Source organism: Mauremys reevesii, linkage group 8 (genome assembly GCF_016161935.1).
Source record: "Mauremys reevesii isolate NIE-2019 linkage group 8, ASM1616193v1, whole genome shotgun sequence".
NCBI lineage: Eukaryota > Metazoa > Chordata > Testudines > Geoemydidae > Mauremys > Mauremys reevesii.
Genome location: NC_052630.1, coordinates 3,583,859 through 3,603,079, shown reverse-complemented (window position 1 = coordinate 3,603,079; position 19,221 = coordinate 3,583,859). Strand labels below are relative to the sequence as shown.

At 42.8% G+C, this 19,221-nt stretch overlaps 1 protein-coding gene across 14 annotated transcripts in view; it reads left to right on the top strand.

Annotated features, from left to right (window-relative positions):
- SGCD (sarcoglycan delta) overlaps window positions 1–19,221 on the top strand; it is a 511,873-nt gene that overhangs the window by 404,984 nt on the left and 87,668 nt on the right. For 12 of the 14 annotated variants that reach the window (XR_005583592.1, XM_039484136.1, XM_039484137.1 and 9 more), the window contains one exon: window positions 7,566–7,667. The exons of the other annotated variants lie outside the window; for them this stretch is intronic. Coding sequence is in view for 11 of the 12 variants with exons in the window: in XM_039484136.1 (XP_039340070.1) it covers window positions 7,566–7,667 (102 nt within the window). In the remaining variant the exon portion in view is untranslated. The remainder of the gene's footprint in view (window positions 1–7,565; window positions 7,668–19,221) is intronic. 14 annotated transcript variants of the gene reach the window in all.

Here is a 19,221-nt window from a genome sequence, read left to right as displayed (position 1 = left end):
CCTCAGTTCGGCCAAGCAACCGTCTACAGGACAGCACTTAAATATGTGCTTAAAGTTAAGCACATATTTAAGTCCCATTGACTTCAGTGTCACTTAAGCACCTGCTTAAGTGCTATCCTATATTAAGATGCTTTCTTGAACTGAAGTCTGATAGGTGCAGCTGCTACATTTTTTGACTTTAATGGGCCTTTAAGCTCTGATCCAGCAAAGCACTTTTACATGTGTTTAGCTTTAAGCATCTGAGTATTCCCTTTGAGGTCAGTTCTACTATAGCTGTGCTTTGGTAATTTAGTTGATCAGGTCCTCGCACTCCTGGCTCATTACAAAATTTGACATAAGACACAATTGCAATAAGTATACCGAACAGGCACCCCCGGGTTACATCTGAAAATCTTCAAAGAAAACTTAGACATAGTCATCACTGCCAGCCAATCTAGCACCTGTCTAGCGTGAGCACCTTTTCGAAATGCAAAAACAGGACCCATGCAGGAGCCCCGCCCCCTCTGTGGCCCTGCCTCTTGCTCCTCCTCTTCCCCTGGAGGCCCTGCCCCCTGGCCAGGCCAGAAGCCAGAGCCAGGCAAGTGGTAAGAGCCGCCCAGGGAGCTCGGAGCCCTGGACCCTTCACCTGCCCTAGGCGGGGCGGGACAGGGTGCTCAAGAGCAGCCCTGGGCCACACACCCCGGGGGCAGGTACGTGGCCCAGGGCAGGTGGAGAGTCTGGGGCTCCCCACAGCAGCCCGGGCTCCCTGGGCAGCGCTTACTACTGCCTGGCTCTGGCGTCTGGCCTGGGGTGAAGAGGAGGAACAGGGGGCAGGTAGGGCCTCATGGTCAGCCCCCCCACCCACCCACTGGGAAGAGGCTGGGGCTGCCCCTGAGCCTTGGGCAGGTGCAGAGCGGTGCCTCAAGGAATCCAGAACAAATGCTTTCCTGGAGTCCTTCCGACTGGGACTTGGAATGTATGTTTGGGACTGCCCCGGCCACTCACTGTCACTCAGTGTTACACTGTTTGTGTCCTGGGGGGCAAAGAAGGATATATACTTGTTACAGACATAACTTTTAATGGAGAAGTCAAGGTCTTTTCCATCCGGGCCAGCTTGCTACTGAGCAAGGGTCCATGATTTTTTATAGGGTTGGTTCTATATATCTTCAGTATAGTGGAGTATGGATTTTAAGTGTCTTTTAAACCATGATTAACATGCTTTTTAAAAACACATCACACTAGCCAGTCTTTCACAAAAAACATTTAACTATATTTTATATGTATTTTGATGTCGTTATATGATTGTCACAGTTATTTAATTCTTTTCTAATGGAACATAAACTTGGCTTTATATTAATTAAGCTACTGCCTGCCAGGACTTGCCTTTTTTAGTTGAAACTGATCTGATGACATTTGCATTTTTAGCCATATCCCATGACTTCACCATGAGAAAGAGCCAGCCTTAATGGGAGTGCCACTGTTAGAATCAGATGGTTAAGGATGGTAACACCGTTAGAGTTAAACACTAACGGCTGGGTACAAAGGCCAATGACGTTAACAGGTGTCTTTCCATTGGCTTCAATGGATTTGGATCAGATCCTAGACCACCTGGGGTACGTCTACACTGCAGTGTAAGCCCGGGGTTCAAATTCAGCCTCAAGCCTAACCCACCTTCTGCCTATACACAAATCGCAGGAACCCAGGGCTCGAACCCAGCGTCCCAGGACCCCACTAGAGGTGGAAGGTCCGAGCCTGAGTCAAACCAGGACCCCAGGATTCAAGCCCTGTTGCTTAGCAGTGTAGATTCAGCCCCAATGGACTCCTGCCCTATCAAAAATCCCACAAAAGTATCCCACAATCCCATAGGCCAACTTTCTTGACAGTCAGGTGTGGTGAACAGTCAGGTTTTCCCACAGTGCACCACAAACAAAGAGCAGGAGCAGCTACATTTTGGGATGGTGTGAGGAAGTCTGATATATTGGTAGCTGGACTGGGCCTGCATAAAGCACTGGAGCCCCAGGCTGAGACTCGGTCCAACAATTCCTAACCTGGGGTTTCAAATGAGTGTAGACGCTCTAGCTATAGGTCAGCAAACCCAGGGTCTGCTCACTTGAGTTCTACTAACCCGGGGTTTACATTGCAGTATAGATATACCCATGGTATCTGATGTGCAGGGGTTTTGGTGTGGAGCTGGGAGCAAGGAGAGGGGGAGATGCAGAGAGGAAGAATACTGAATCAGGGCTCGGTGAAAGTATCAAAGCATGACATTGGCGATGAGCGTCGCATGGTGGGAACTCGGGTGAAAAGGGCCGAGAGAAACATAGCAGGGAGAGAGAAACGGAGACAAGAGGACAGAGACGTAAGAAAACGTATCCCATGGGAGTGAGTGTCACTGTCAATGCCTGTAGAATAACCGTGTCAGGCACTAGACAGCGGAGTTCAGGATTGTGTCTCGTTGGAGATGACTGACCTTACAGCGCTAAGCTAGAAAGCTCATGGAAGATACCAGCTTGTCCTGCAGCTTTTCCAAATGAAAACAGAGGAGGCTGCACTGTGAAACCCCTGAGAGCATGTAACCTCACTGAAATACCTATTTCAGGAACGTTTTTGTAGAGTTTTTTTAGCCTTACAAAGGGCAGTTCTCTCTCAAGGCGAGGTCCGCAGATTCTCAGAGTGGGTTATCATCTGTCTGTAGTTATAGGGGGCTTCCCCCCAACCCCCTCCCGACTGCTCAGATGACAGGTTCTGAGGCTGGCGGAGAAAGGTCCAAAGAGTTTGGGATGGTGTGAGGCTGTGTTCCTCCTGCTCTGTGTCCCTGCCAGAGGCTGCAGAAGGAGAACTTTGTGCTTCGTGCACTGCAGCTGCCTCATCCATCGGGTCTGAAAGGTTTCGCTTAGGCCACCTGACCCCAGCTGAGGGGCCGGTTCCCCACCTGTGGTGAGTCTGACAATCAGGCTGCAAATGTCTCAAAGGACGGCAGGAAAATGAAGAGGGCCCTTGGTTACGTCAATGGGCAGCAGCCCAGTGCAGGGAAACCATAAAGAGGACTGGCCGAGTCTACCACAGGCAGAGCAAGAAGTGGCTGGTAAGACCCGACCATACACCTTCCTGCAGCCCAGGTCTCATAACCACCCCCTTCCTTTGTTGGGGATTTTCAGGGGAGAAACCACAAATTCTCCCAGTCCTGAACACAGCAGATTCTGCAGACAGCCGTAATAATTCCTGCTCACTCAGAACAGCAGAGCATGCCACTATCGAAATTTAATCTGAATTCTTCAGTGCAAACCTAATCATATTTCACTCATTTTCCTTTATACTTCTGCTTAAGATGAATGTACTCCCTTCTGCATCAACAACAACTCAGCATCCCTAAGCCAGCATTTTTCACCTGGGACAAGGAATGTAGGAACTTGCACTTTATTACATTTCTCATATCCCTCCCTTCAAACAACCAGTACAGTTCTCAGCATATGGCTCTTTTCAAAGGCGGTGTACAATTTCCCTTTCTAAATGATATGCTGGCATTAATTTTCATAGCCCTGAGCTTGGCTTTGTTCGGAAGAAATCCTATTCTGGTAGAGAGTCTCTTTCCCCATTCCACTGCAAAATCCAGCAGCTATGTGAAAAAGCTCTAATTGCCACCTCAGTGAAATACAGAAACACCTGGCAAATGGCAACCTTGGTTTATGCTGTTCCAAACAGCATTGCTGGGACATTTATGCGCTTGTACTATATGTTTGATATTATCCCTCTAAAATCATGTCTCCTTCTGCACCTTGCGCTAATAATTCATACAAATCTGTTTGGATTTTGCATTATCCCTTCTTCTTTGGTAGCAATCACCCCTCTTGGGCTGTCAGATGAATACACAATCCGTTGCTTGGGAGGAAGATGGCTGGGAGTTGCGGGAGAAGGGGGAAATGGACAGCAGTGTTCTGTTTCATGCAGCTTAATTGAAGGACACTATTCAGCTCAGAGTAGATGTTGCCTGCTTGGATTGTCTAAATCTTCTCTCCTGGAGGAGTTGCTTAGCAGGGTTCAGAGATCAGCACCCCGTCCCAAGAGACCCAAAGATGCCATGGGAATTCCAGGGGGACCCAGGACAATGGATATATTTAAAGACCAGTATAGTTCTTCCACCCTTCCTGATCCCCAAATTCCTGAGGCCAGTCTCACCTGTAACCCTCAGGACCCTCCGCTTCAATGTCTGTCATGGCCTCTCTCCCCACAGCACAGATGCCACCACCCTCCCCGTTCTTGTCCCCAGCTGTTCTCTCCCAACCCTCCCCTTACACCGAGTAGTAGATGACAGCCCTAGGCAGAGCAACTTTAGGCTCTGTTCCCTTCTGCCCCTAGCCTGAAAGCCCAGTGGAATGCCACCATCCCTGTGCTGTTACTGCCTTGCGTAGGAAAAACAACAACATGAGATGGAGGTGAGATCGATTGGAAACTCCTTCCCAATGAGAGCACTCACCTGGACACGAAAAGAAACTTTCCCTTCCATTGGAGTACATGTATGTATGTACACACACACACTCACTCTCTCACTCTCTCTCTTAAATTAAACATGTGGAGACAGATCCTCTGCTAGTGTAAATTGTCATAGCCTGTTGACGTCAATGGAGCTAGAACAGTTTATACCAGCTGAGGACCTGGGGAACAGTCTTAAGGGTCTGTATAGCCTTCAGAACGTGGCTTCAGCAACGTAAACCTACTTGCCTTGCGCTTTGCAAACTTGAGAATCGTTCTGAATTTCCGAAATGGCATTTTGCATTTAAATGTGGTATTTGATTATACATTTATATTTACAATCTCCCCACACATCTTTTTTCTTCAAGTAATTACAGCTTAAATGAGCCTAAAAAGCATGTCTTAATAGAAGATCTGACTTTCTCTCCCAAGCTCAGATGAAATGTTTTTAACTTTGGCCATTTCTACTGTGTTGTGATGCATCTGTGTACCTGTCTCATTGTATAAAAGCCATAAGAAAAACCTCATACAGAATTTTGACATATATTTTGTTTGCTATTATAGTTTGTCAGACATTTCATTACATCTTGGAAACACACAACTAAACAATTTCTAAGGGAAACAGACTATTTGCAGTCATCTGCTGGAGGCCTTCAGCCAATAATTCACACCATTTGTCAAAAAGATTTTTCACATCTAAGCACCAGGAGCTTTGGGGACGGTGTGCAGCTATCATGTGAGTAGGCCTGGAGCCTGGGAGCACATTACAATCTATGCTGGAGAGAAGATGAGGACTGATAGCTATGAAGATCAAATCTGAACGGGCAGAGGGTGAAATGTGCATTACTTCAGTAGTTTAATGCCTGATCAGTGGGATTTTGTGATGGTTAGTGGAAAAGGCAGGAGCCTCCCACAGATCAAATAACAAATCTGAATATGTTGAAATAGAGGTTCATATTATTTGCATTTTTCCCCTATGGAAGGAATTTGGTTGGTCTTATTATCCCTTGCAAGACCCAGGGCCAGGTTTGCAAAAACAGAGGTGAGCTCCACCTGCAAAAAATTGCCTCTCCCAATTCAGTACAACTCTGGGCTGTATATCACCCTGCTGGTCCCAGCCAGGTGGAAGGAACCGAAAGGATGCCACCATCCCTCTGTTGTGCCTCATCTGAGGGAGGAGGCGGAGGCAGAACCAGCACCAGACAGAGGTGCTATCAGTGGAGAACATATGCCAGGCAAAAGCCTTCACCTGGCAACACCTCCCAGCAGCCAGAAACTCTTCTTTCTAGCAGTAGAGCAACCCCCAGAATTCCCCACCATCACTACCTTTTATCTACCCCAGGAAACTGCCAGTTCCCAATTGGCTTAAACACCTGGGGACTAACCAATGGTCAGATATTTGAAACTTTATAGATCTCCTAAATTAAGATTTTCAAGGCCACTTAGGAGATTTGGACAGCAATTTCCATTACTTTTAAAAAGGAATTAATCATTCAAATCTCTTAGGCAACTTTGCAAATCTCAGCCATATGCTTTATCTCAGCAACCAAAGCAGCTACTTGCTAACTTAAGTATTGTTCTGAATATTGAAAATGGCATTCAGCGTTTGTGTATTTTCTTAGCTGATACATTTATCTTTGCAATTCGAACTCCCGCACCCACACATACTTTTTTCAGGTAATTACATCTTAAACTAAACTAGAACACCTCTCTGAACAAATGACAAGACTTTCAAAAGGTAAAGGTGAAATATTGTTAATGTAAGCCTATTCTGCTTTCTTTTGATGCATCTGTATTCCTGTCGTACGATATAAAAGGTATAAGGAAAAACTCATACAAAATTTGACACTGTTAAAGTACTTTCCATAACTTTTCAAATAGCTTTCTTTCTCACTATTGTTTATAATTTCAGGGAAGAGCCAAAGCATTGCATTGCCTTTGCTGAACCATATATAAAACGAAAGAGAGAGATTAAGTTACATAGTGCACTTAATTACAGTGCTGTGACAAAAGTAACATAAGCACATAACTACAACTACTGCAATTTGAAATTGTTTTTTATAAAGTTAAACCTCATTTTTACTAGTCTGATAACTGAAGAATTAATGTCTTTTTGTTCTATATGTAAAAGCAACAAAGAATCCTGTGGCACCTTATAGACTAACAGACGGATGCAAGGTAAAGTTACATGTTACATGTATTTTTGCATGAGGAGAAGGCAGTGTTGTTTGAAGAGCAGATAAAGTTCTTCCAGGACATCTAAGATTTCAGATAGGCTTTTCTCCTCCTTTTGATGTAGGACATGTGTTACTAAGTCCTCATTGCAGAATTCCTCACTTTTCATGGGTAGAGAATGGCAGATAAGTGTGAAATCCATCCACAGTTTTATCAAACATCAATGCTGACATAGATGTGTGATCAATACATACGGGTCTGATTCATGATTGATTAATCACCGTAATTACCTTTCTTCTTACTGTGGTGCTGCAGGCTGAGGCAATTTTTGTTTTTAATTTTTTTAAACTAAATGCAAAAAAAACAAAAAAAAAAAAAAAAAAAAAAAAAAAAAAAAAAAGAGTTGGAACTCAAGAAGTGGTGTCAGTGAAGAGTCTTGTATTCATGAAGTAAGAAGGAAGTGCTGCAAAATTCTCTGCAAAAAGCTGCAAAACGCCTGTTAGTCTATGCTTTGCTTTTTTTTTTTTTTTTACAGAGACCTCTGATACTTGTTCTATATGTGAACTCATCATGAGTGGAAAGGTAATATCAACATACGGACACATTACAGTGAGCAGTTTCGTGTTAACACAGAATGTCACCTTATCATCTCTCTGTCTCTGAGCAGAGATGACTAGCCTAAAAGGGCATCTTTCATCGGTGTAAATGGTTTACCAGGGGGCATTGCAGATTGCTTGGAATAGAATTTCCTCTCTGAAATGGAGCTAAAAGGATAATGCAAGTAATTGCATTATGCAATGCCTCCCAGTGTTTTACATGTTCTTCTGCACAGGAAAAAACAACAACCATAACTTTGTTTCGGTTTTTGACAGCCTCACTCGGGTGTTTAGAAATCATAGCTAATAGGGTTTTTTTTGTGTGTGCGTGTGTGTGTATTTCAGGATGGAATGGGAAACCTGAGAATCACAGAGAAAGGTCTGAAGCTAGAAGGAGATTCAGAATTCTTGAAACCTCTCTACGCCAAAGAAATCCGGTCCAGACCAGTAAGTTATCCAGAAAAGCGAAAGAATGATCACGTCTGTACTCTAAACACTAGAAAATATATCCGTAACAATGGCACCCAGCCACTTCCCATCTATACATTAGCTTGGCTACACTATGCAAGGCTAATTTGGGGAATGAGCCAGTAGCATGTCTGTTGTGTAGTTACATGTATTTTTGCATGAGGAGAAGGCAGTGTTGTTTGAAGAGCAGATAAAGTTCTTCCAGGACATCTAAGATTTCAGATAGGCTTTTCTCCTCCTTTTGATGTAGGACATGTGTTACTAAGTCCTCATTGCAGAATTCCTCACTTTTCATGGGTAGAGAAATGGCAGATAGTTGTGAAATCCACCCTGCAGTTTATCAATACTGCCTGAGACCATAGATGTGTGATCAATACATACGGGTCTGATTCAGCCATGATTAATCACCGTAAACGCTTTCTTACTGTGGGCTCAATTCTGCAAGGTGCTGAGGACTCAGCAATTTTTGTAATTACATGCAGCTAAAACTAACAGCAAATGTGGGAAAATTAATAAAAGTCTAAATCCAGAGGAACTCAAGTGTGATTAAAATAGCAGTATCTTTATGGTAAAATTTAATTTACTGTCAGCTCTTTCTGACCATCCTCATGCAACTTTGCTTGGCATAAGCAGCTTTGAAAGATTGAATAGGTTATATTCAACTTCTGTTTCCTATTGATACTTTATGGAAGGCATCATACATCCCGTTTCCTGTTCAGAAATGTTAATTTGAATTGGATAGCAACTTCCCACTTGATGACAGTGGCAGATAGCTAATTAAATATTAACATCGCTTTAGCTCTACATTTCAGTGGTCTTGTAGGAATTGGAACTTTTTGGAGTAATCAGTGCAACATCCAATACAATATTCAATGTAATTACTGAAGGTTGTAACCCCTTTAGAATGGCCGTTGATTGATTTGTGCAACCATTCTAGTTTAGGAAGAGAAGCGAATGAAAAAATATTGATATCTATAAATGTTTTCATGTGGAATTTAAAGGAGAGCCTTAGAACCCTATATGTGTAAATTCATTCACTTAGCATGGAGTACATGAAGAAATGCATCAGATAAATACATTTATTTTGTTAGATTTTGGAAATAATATTTGATTTTAAGAAAACAAAGAGCAAGCTGCATTTATTGCTACTGTGAAGTTTATTCTTTAGTCCTCATCATCTTAATCTACCTGTCAGTATGGTGGAAGGACAAAAGATATCTTCTCCTGCTAGTTGAGGCTATAATACCAGACTGCAGGCTATGATTGGTGGTTTTATGAAGGCCAGACTGGAGGTAATACAAACCCTGTGGGAATGTTACTTCCATAGAGGACTTTTCCCTCCTTCCATTATATCACTGTTCTGAGAAGACTTTAGCTGTGAATCCAAGGGGCCTGATCAAAAACCCAGTGACATCAATGAGCGTCTTTCCACTGACTTCAGTGAGCGGTGGATCAGCCTAACAATCTGTATGGAACTTTCCCACATGAACAGCTCCACTGACTTCCCAGTGGAGTTGCATGTGGGGGAGCCAGCGCAAAAATTACCCAGATCTTTCCAACTCTCAGACCACATTCAGACCTGGTGTTCAGCAGGTGCAACTCTGGTTTCAGTGAAATTGTGCTTTCTTATGCCAGGGTTCTGAATTTGATTCACCATGTCCAAGTGAGACTTTGCTGCATAAGGTGATCCTTTTGGAATATATGCAAGTACTTCTAAATTACCAGAACTATAATCTTCCATATACTGGCAGTAGCTTGTTTCTGATCTAACCAGAGCATTCTTTCAAAATGAAATGCATTACCAATTACTGAGCTTGAGGGATATAGTAAAAACTAAGTGCTAAACTCAGTTCTCAGTTGCATCTCTGAAAATCAATAATAACTCCATTACCATTGAGTTACTTAGGATTTTCGCTAGTGCAAAATGTGGTTTTAAAAATACAAAGTGTAAGAGACAAGAACTTTAAATAATGGTAGATAATAAAACATGCCAGGACTATGTTAATGTATAATATTTTCATGTGTTTTAGTAAACAGTCTAAGAGTGCAGTCTGCTAGCTTAGCTAATGGTGTTATTTATTGCTCAACAGACTTGCAAATTATGGTTATTTATAGTAGACGAAGTACAGCAGAAGATAGAGAATGATATTTCAGTGTAATTTCATCTAGTAGCATAGTTACGCAATCAATCCAGTGTTATCTGTCTGTAGTAGAGATCATGGGGCCAGACTCGTGATGAGAGCAGTTGCACTCCCGTGATCTCAGTGAAGTTGTGCCAGTTCTCCACTTGACCACATGAGTGAATCATAGAGAACTCCCGATCCTTACGAATCTCTCTCTCTCTGTGGTTAGAACGGGGCAATCCCTGTGGAAATTTCTTAGGAATGCATCTCGATAACTGATGGTAGCCTCAGTTCATGCTTTGAGAAGGGGGCTGGACTAGATGACCTCTTGAGGTCCCTTCCAACCCTAATATTCTATGGTTCTATGATTCTATTATTCATCAGCCACTCCTTTCCTTCTCAGATGCATCTTTAATTCCATCATAGATCATGATTAAAAGCATCTACATTTTCCTTAGAAATCAGAGCCCCAGGCTAAAGATAGCAGAAGTTTTCCATTAAAAGATGCATTTAATTTTCACGGTGGGGCCAGATTGCCCCCTCTTGGGGAAAAGCCATGGGTTAGGGAGAAGGACAACCCCACAAGGTGTACAGGAACCCTTTGGCTGCTCTAATTTACCCTGAAGCTGAAGCAGCTGTGGTGGTTTCAGAATAAGGGAACTGTAACTGGCTACCTGCTGCCCTTCACCCTTTGTGCTGAGTGGTTGAGTTCAATCTGATCGCCTCTGGAAAGGTGTCCCACAATTGAGGTCATGCCAGTGAAATTGCACCCAAGCATAGTCCATAGTCTACATGTAGCACTGATGCATGTGATTTATCATGATCAAAGGGAGACATGTTTTGTGGGATAGCCTTTATGAAATACTGTCAGTATATTACTGGGCATCAGAGCATCAGGGGCAGTTTCGTGAACACCGAGGCTGTTCTAGTAGTAATTTTGAGAAACTAGTACTAATTTTGCTACAGTGATGAGTGCATCCTTTAGCCTTGTTTTAAAGGGAAATGATAGATGCCCCAGGTTCTCCAGAATTGAGCAGAGCATCTTCAACTCCCTGCTGAACATATTGTATACAAAACAGTATTTTCCATGCCACTTGCATGCAACATGAGCATCTTGCTGCCTTTAATTAAGAAATTAACTAGACCATGAAGTATTGCCTGAGTAAATAAAAGTGATTTGTACTTCGCCAAGAAGGCACATTAGGTATCTTTTCATTTCTTTACTTGCACATAAATTATGGAGATTATTAAAAATTGGAAGGGTCATCTATAAGCCCATCTGCAGCCCAGATTCATTGTTGCTCTCAAAAGGTTACTGTCTTTCCAACAGTTGTAATTTATTGTGGACAATTGTGTGAACCATCTGCTTACCTTTTAAAATAAGACAAATAAACTTCTAGTGAAAGTTGCACATAAGATCACAAGTGTTAATTTTATGTGCTGGAAAGCAGTGATAACAGGTTGTTTTGTTTTGTTTTGTTTTGTTTTGTTTGTTGTTTTTTTGTGGTCTCAATCTGCTGTTGTTTTGATTTGACTAGAATTTTAAAAAGTGAAAATTTCATAACTCTTTTGAGAAGAGCTGTTAATAGGCAGGTTCCTTGAAACTTCCTTTAAGCTAAGCTTTAGCCTTCTTCAATGCAAATTATTTGTTTTGTTTTGAGGTTTGCTACTTCCATGTCTATAGGCAATATATAAGGGAGTTTGGTATGCAATGTGGTTTATTTTCTGCCTGATAATAACAGAAATAAAATAGTGTGCTGAGGTTACACAATACAAGTCTAGACTTGGCTGAGTAACCATTTGACAACTAGAGAGATGATAATCTCAGCATTAGGAAACAGGAAAAGATCTTCCCATGTCCTGAATTTAGGATTCACAAATCCTCATTCAAGAGGTAAAGACAATTCGGCTTATGTTATTTAAAACAAGTGATGGTTTTGTCTTTTACAGTAATCATTTCTAGTTAATATGTAGAAAATTAGATGCCAGCCCTGCAAATATTTATGCATGTGCATAACTCTCCTTACACGAGTAATACCCTTGAATACAACAGGAGTACTCATATGAGCAAAGTGTGTGTTTGCAGGGTCAGGACTTATGCATTATAAAAGTATTGGCCCTGACCCTGCAATCATATCCATATAGGCCGACTCTCATACCCTCCCGGAGCCCCATGGGCTTCGCTGCGACTCTGTGCAGGTGGATCGGACCTGGCAAGAGGTTGGATTACAGGATTGAGCCCTCACACAGGAGGGAAAAAAAAGTGTCTATTTGTCTCCCCTTAGTGACACCCAGACAACCCTAAGACATAACGATGTTGCACTGGTGTAAATGATGGCAGAATTTGATTGGTATTATGAAGTATTTAACAGATTCTATTTTATCAGTTTCATCGCTGCCCTGGGAACACAGTTCTTTTCTTTCCTTTTTTTTTTTTTTTTTTTTTAACAATCTTTAGAACCGTTTTAAACTGTTCCTAAAAAGTTAATTGCAGATTTTGAAAGTAGTAGGGTTAGTGCTGAGATCTTGATTTTTATTTTCAGAGGATGCTATGGGCCCTAATCCTGCAAGCTGATTAGTGGGGGAGGCTTGATCTACCTGTGCATAGTCCTGTTCACATCAGTGGAATTCCGCCCGTTCAGAGGAGCTTGCAGGGTCAGGGCCATGGAAGATAACACTGTCAAAACTCCCACTGCCTTCAGTGGGACCAGGATGAGACCCAATATTAACATCTGGGCCTGATCCGGCAATAGGAATCTGCATGGTGTGGGAGTCCACAATGGCAGATCCAGTTGTAGGATTGGAACTGACAAAGGTTATCTTTTTTGCTAGAGTTCAATCCGTTGCTGTCAATACAATATCTCAAATAGCAGCTGCATACAGTGTGATTTCATGCATTTTCCATTTCCATTAACGATTCTGTTTTCATTAGTAAACACTCTTCCCTAGGCCAACATTTCAATGATACAGACCATAAAGGAAGCTTTTCAGGCTGATAAATAATTATTTTGCACATGACTTGTCTCATAGTGTACATGTTTGGAATGGGGAGGTGGTTTAAGCTCCATAATCCAGACATTGACTAATATTATTTGCTCTGCAGTCAGACCTGCTCCAAAGTTAAAATTGCACATTCTTAAACAGTAAAATATACATGTGGAACTAAACTGCGACATGCACCCACAGTGAGACATACCTGCCTCCGAGCCAAAAATACATATTTATGAGCACTAAAATACTAATTTGGATTAAAAAGCAGTGTCCACCCACAATGAGAGGCAAGTGCAGATGGCAAGATAATTGCAACTTTCTGCAGTCAAGCTGTGGAGTTAGAATTTAGCCTTTCAGTTAAGGCTCAGATAGCTCACACAAGAGGAATGTGTTTGCAGAAAATGTATCATCTTCCTTTCTCGGTATTTACAGGACAAGAAAAAGATATTGATCTAGTTTCCTAATGATTAAGGCCCTGATCCAGCAAAGTATTTAAACACATGAACAATCCAATGAAGTCAATGCAAGGCAAAAAAAAAAAAAAGTTAATTTCTCCCCCTTAAATCATCAATTCCCTCACCACTTCCAATCCCTGAACTCCCCCACCACCCAGCCAACACTAAAGCGAGCAATTCCTCCAATATGGACATGGGAAGCAAACTCTTAAGAGAACAAATGAAACTTGCATTGTACTCTGACAGGTCAGTCATAAGTGCTGAGGGCCCTCTGTTGACAGCGCTTTCATGTCAGATGCTTGATCTTTAAATCTAGGGGCCATCAGCAGAAGCACCTCAGCAGCCATTGTGGCTTATGAGAAGAAATACATTCTCTTAGGTAGTCAGGACTCTCATGATGAATCCCAAAGCCATGGAACTGAGTCTGAAGTACAGTATCCCCTGCAATGACACAGTCCACCGACTGCTGCCCGTCTCAGTAGAAGTCAGGTAGCAGAAGTTGCCAGAATATTATTTAGAAACCTTGACAGACAAAATGGCGAATTACCAATTCTAACAAAGTGAGTCCTTCTCAGAGCCACTCCCCTGACTGAGGCTATCAAACATACGCAGCATCGTCGTGTGTGTGTTTGCTTCAAAGCCACTCCAACTGTCTCTTCTTGTTCAGTCACTTCAGAGTCCTGCTTGCCCACTAGCTATCAGCGAGGTAGAGAGCAGGCAACCAGAAGCACAAACATGACAGACGGAAGCATTTAATCCAGCAGCAAAGTGAATTGCAAGAAGTGTTGGCTCAGCACAAGCACCAGCAATTGATGCTGACTCCTCATTGCCATGATGTGTGGAGCATGTTCAGCTGTGCAGAAGACAGCTCAGCCGTCAGCTGTATATGCCCCCCTCACCCATTTCCATTCTCAAGTAGTTTGAAGTCCGCAAAATGGAACTTCAGTCTGTTTGCTGGGGCAAGAACACAGTTAGCGGCACGGGGACACCCTACCTGCTGAAGAGCTGGATGATTAAGATGGCTTTCACAGCTACAGTGAAAACGGTGTCCTAAATGGATACCAGAGCTGGTCAAAACATTCCAAAATTTGATTGTTCAAGAGAATCGTAGATGTTGGCTGAAGGAATTCTGAACGTGGCATTGGACTTAAGCTTTGTTTTGCAGATTCCCCTTTCTTCATTTATTCAACTGCTGCAGTGACTCAGCCATCCCTGGCAGTTACATGCGTGTGCTAAGGGAAAAATGGACTTCTTACATGGCTTTGTCCCTCTTTCTAATGCTGTGCAAGTCTCCAAAAAAGACACAGAGAAGAAGCTTTTCCATAAAATCCTTTTCTGAAATGATTCCATGGGTTACATTTCGAAGTAAAGTCTCACTGAAGCATTTTGAAAAGAATTTCATTAAATGTTGCTAACATGTCATAAGCTCCCTTAAATGGAAGGGTAACGGCTCATAACATTTGTAAGCTTTTTAATTTCATGCAATATGAGCAGCATAATCAGCACCTATTAAAGTCAACCAAGTGCGCCAAGTTGGGCTATCTACCTTGGCATCTGTCTTTATTTTCATAGTGGGCACACCTCTAAACAAACACTTGGAACAATGTGTTTGTACTTCTGTTGTGTTAATGCTAGTGTGTTGTACAGCAAGGAAACACCTGCTGTGACCACTGCAGAAGTATCTGAATTCATAAGTTGAATAAACCACTTTTAGTCAGTGCCTTCTCTTTCCATTGAAGAGAGTTAATTAACATCCGCAAAAGTCAAGCATCAGGGAGGAGGAGACAGAAGGAAAACTTCTTAAACAACTCCCACAATTTTGCTGATTCATATTCTTCTAGTATAGTGAAATATAACAACCTTGGGTTTTGGTTTTGTTTCTCTTTTGGGCTGAACTTTGTGGTTATAAAATTAAGGACTTTCACCACATCCTAAGGGCCAGCTGCTAAGTTAGGACTGGGTGCTAACTACTTCATGGATTTTTGCATTGCGTCTCAACCTCCACCCAATGAACTTCTCAGCAGGTCTGCTACTGAGCCTCTACCGGGGAGAGGCCATTAGCTGTGTGGAAGTGTGTGATGGTATTATGTTTCCTCTGGAACTAAGTTGAAAACCAGGTAGTCTCATGTTGCCATTTGAGTTGTGTGTCCTGAGACACAGTAGGGATCCTGAAAAGTAAATACATATTTGATGTAATTTAATGAGAAATGAGAAAGTTGCTGAACAGAATGAATCCTATTTCAGTGACTGGTTTGGACTTGGAGTTTATTTTAATGCCTGCTATTTATTTTAATACTAGATATTCGTGTCTAGTGTCTGGCAATCATGTGTTAACCCCTTTGTAAATTAACAGGGGTGGTGCCATGCCTATCACTTTTCTCTGCTATCTTTTCATTCCTTTTCCTTAGCAAATTTGTAGAGGCAATACATCGTTCCTAGTTCTGTCTATTTTCTCTCTTCAGTTTCCTATCAAAAGCTATTTATTTCTCTTAGGCTATATGATTTGTCTGTAGATAGGACAGATGAGTATTTGGGCTGCCTAATGCTTAGTTAGTAGCACTGGGTGGAGTGACTGTTAAGAGAGAAATTGGATTGGATGTTGGGTAGAGACAGAATGGGACCAAACCCTTGAATCTTATACTTTGAGATGAAGTCTTGAATTTTGTAGCTTGGGTGCATCTCACCAAACCATAGAGTCGCAGAGAAGCAATCCTTACAAAGAGTTGAGTCAGACTCAGAGCTGCTCAGAGGACAACCTGTGCTGCTGCAATATGCTGCATTTCTTTCTCTCAAGGGCAAAAACTGAGAGTTTAAGGATTTATTAAGTCTAGACGTCTACATTGACAAACAGGACGCTGGTTGCTTTGGATATACTTGAATATAAAAATAGCCGCTGTATTACTTAACATTAAAGAGTGATGGAGCTTAGAGGAATGTGAATAGATAGAAGTTAGACACGTAGACAAATGGAAATTTGGACAAATAGAAATAGGGACGGAGATTAGATAGAAATATAATCATATTTTCTATGGATTTTCCTTAGGCTGTGATATTTTTGAAAGCTGTCATAGCAAAACCTCCTGCTCTCCTTTCAGAAGACAAAGACTGCTCCCCCAGCAGTTCTTTCTATCAAAACTGTCTCAATAGCAGAGTTGCACATATTACAAAACGAGAGTTATCAGTTTCATCAAACTGCGCTGTCATTACCAGACTCAACTAGATGTGGCCAGATTCACCGATAGTTCAGTGCTTTACTTTGTAACAGGAAAAGAGAATCAGACTTTTTCTGGCACTCATTATCAACTGCTTTGCCAGCAGTAAAAATTACACAGGTCTTGCTGATCCCTGAGGGATAGAAATCAGAGCTCAGAAATGAGGGGCGCAATTAGGATAAAATAAGAACCATCTTGAACTCTCACTCCTTTGAACAAAACCTTTTGAGATAGTTGGAAAAGTTTGACTAGCTGTCTGTGAAAGAAAAAGCACCTTGTGTGTTCCATTGTGCTTCCTAGTCCTGGCTGGAATAGAGTTATTTTCAGTGTCAGCAAATGGTCTGAATCTCAGAGTGTCTAGAAATTTTACTGAATATTCCTGGCCCATCTGTCCTTGTATCTGGAAACACATCTCAGGAAGGAACATTGTTCTATTCTGGTTTTAGAGGAACAGTGCTGTAATGCAAATGCACAGCATCTGGACACTGTTTGTATGTTATATGGTACTGTGGTCAAAAGACAAGACTGTGGGTCCAGGTGGAACAGGAGAGGGGCATAGACTCTGGTCTGCAAGTGAATCAGTGAGTTAAGTCTCTCTGCAGTTACACACTTAAGCATGTGCATAATTTAAGGATATGAGTAGCTTCACTGAAGTCAATGAGACTACTCACATGCATAGTTAGGCACAGGTATAAGTGTTTTGTTGGACTAGGCAATATTATTATTACTTACGTTAAAGCTGCACCCAGAAGCCACAACCGAGACTGAGGCCCCATTGTGTGGGGCTCAGTATGAACATGCAGTAAGAGAGATTCCTGCCCCAAAGAGCTTACGGTCTAGTAGGCAGATAAGACTGACAAAAATGGAAGGGGAAACAGAGGCACAGATAGGTGAGGTGGGTTGCCCCGGATTACATGGCAGATCAGTGCTCCATCTGCTGGACCACACTGCTTCACATGGGGAGCAGCATTAGCGTAAAACTGATTAAAAATAACACATTAAAAAGTGTCTAAGTCAAAAAATGGCTCTTTTGGAAAATGACAGTTTTCGTTGAACCATTTTTTGTTTGTTTCATTCTTGATCTTCATATGCAAACTTTTGAGGCGAAATATAGCCTGTTAATTTGTTCTGACTAGTTTACAGTCCTATATCTGGTTATATTTGATTTTGCTTGTAACCTTTATGCTTAAAGGGCTAGTTGATTTTCCATGACTGATGACAAATAACCATACTTAGCAGTGAGATAGGGCCCCGTGTCTCTTCTGCATGGGCATAACCTACACAGGGGAGAGAAGAGTCTACGTGTTTCAACTCACATTCTTCCATCAGGGCAGGGACACTGTTTGCCTTGCATGAAAAAGATGGAGGCGCCACCATTTGAATCCACGGCTTCCCAAGTATCCTGAATTTCGTCTGCCACCAGATCCCTCCCCCGGGCTCCCCAAGGTAGCACGGCATGTGCAGACTACCTCTACCCTTGTCCCCAGAACTTCTCCTCCTCCAAAGAGACCAGAAAGGAAGCATCAGAAAGGGAAGGAGGGTGCAGTGGTTAGAGTACTTGGTGGCGCCTTGGGGTCAATTCCCCACTCTGCCACAGACGCCTCAAGTGACCTTCGGGCAAGTCACTTCATCCCTCAGGATATCAGTTCCCATCTGTGAAATGGAGATAACAGCACTTCCCTACCTCACAGGGTGTTGTGATGATAAATATAAAGAGCTCTTGTGAGGCACTCGGATACTACAGCGATGGATGCCATATAGGTATCATAGATCGTTTGGGGGACCATAGCACATAGAGGAAGGCAGCCTTGGGCTGAATTCATTTGCATTTCTTTCCCCTGGGGATTGGGGGCAAGAATCCAAAGGAGCCGGCCAGACCTCCCTAGAGGGGTTTGGTGAAGCCAGGGAGCATGCCACAGTGGTAGAACCCAGGGGCGGCTCCAGGCATCAGCACGCCAAGCGCGTGCCTGGGGCGGCAAGCCACGGGGGGCACTCTGCCGGTCGCCGCGGGTGCGGCAGGCAGGTTGCCTTCTGCGGCATGCTTGCGGAGGGTCCGCTGGTCCCGCGGCTTCAGCGGACCTCCCGCAGGCGTGCCACCGAATCCGCGGGACCGGGGACCTCCCGCAGGCAAGCCGCTGAAGGCAACCTGCCTGCCATGCTTCAGGCGGCAAAATGCCTAGAGCCGTCCCTGGTAGAACCCCTTCTCTAGGCTTCCCTTACCAACCCCCTTTCCAAACGTTGGGTTTCTTTGTATGTCTAGAACTTTGCTGTGTAAAATAAACCACCATAATTTAATTATCAACAGATTAGAGATAATGCGACAAGAGACCCACAAGTTGTGACAACTCCATAACCGGACTGTGTGGAAACAATTCAACAATAGAGAGGAAGAAAGGGACTCAAACCAAGGCCCGGGGCATTAGGAGCTAAATCTGCAAGGTTGGGTACAGAGAACCCGAAAAGGACAGGAGAAGAAAAGTAACAGAACAGATCAGAGGGCAAACAAGCCTGGTTCTGAATTACAAAAGGCTGCCGGCACTTAATGCATCGGGGAGATTTTAACCCTGTTCATTTGGGAGGGGAAATAGATGCAGAAAAGAAGACAACGCAAATAGAGTAATAAAGAGAGGAGCTGAATAATAAAGCGAAACCAGCAGAAGAGATTCTTCCCACAGATTTCAAAAGAGGCCTCTCTCCAGAGACACCAGTGCTAGCCGTCAAAAGCAATCTTTCCCTGTTGTATCGTTAAATG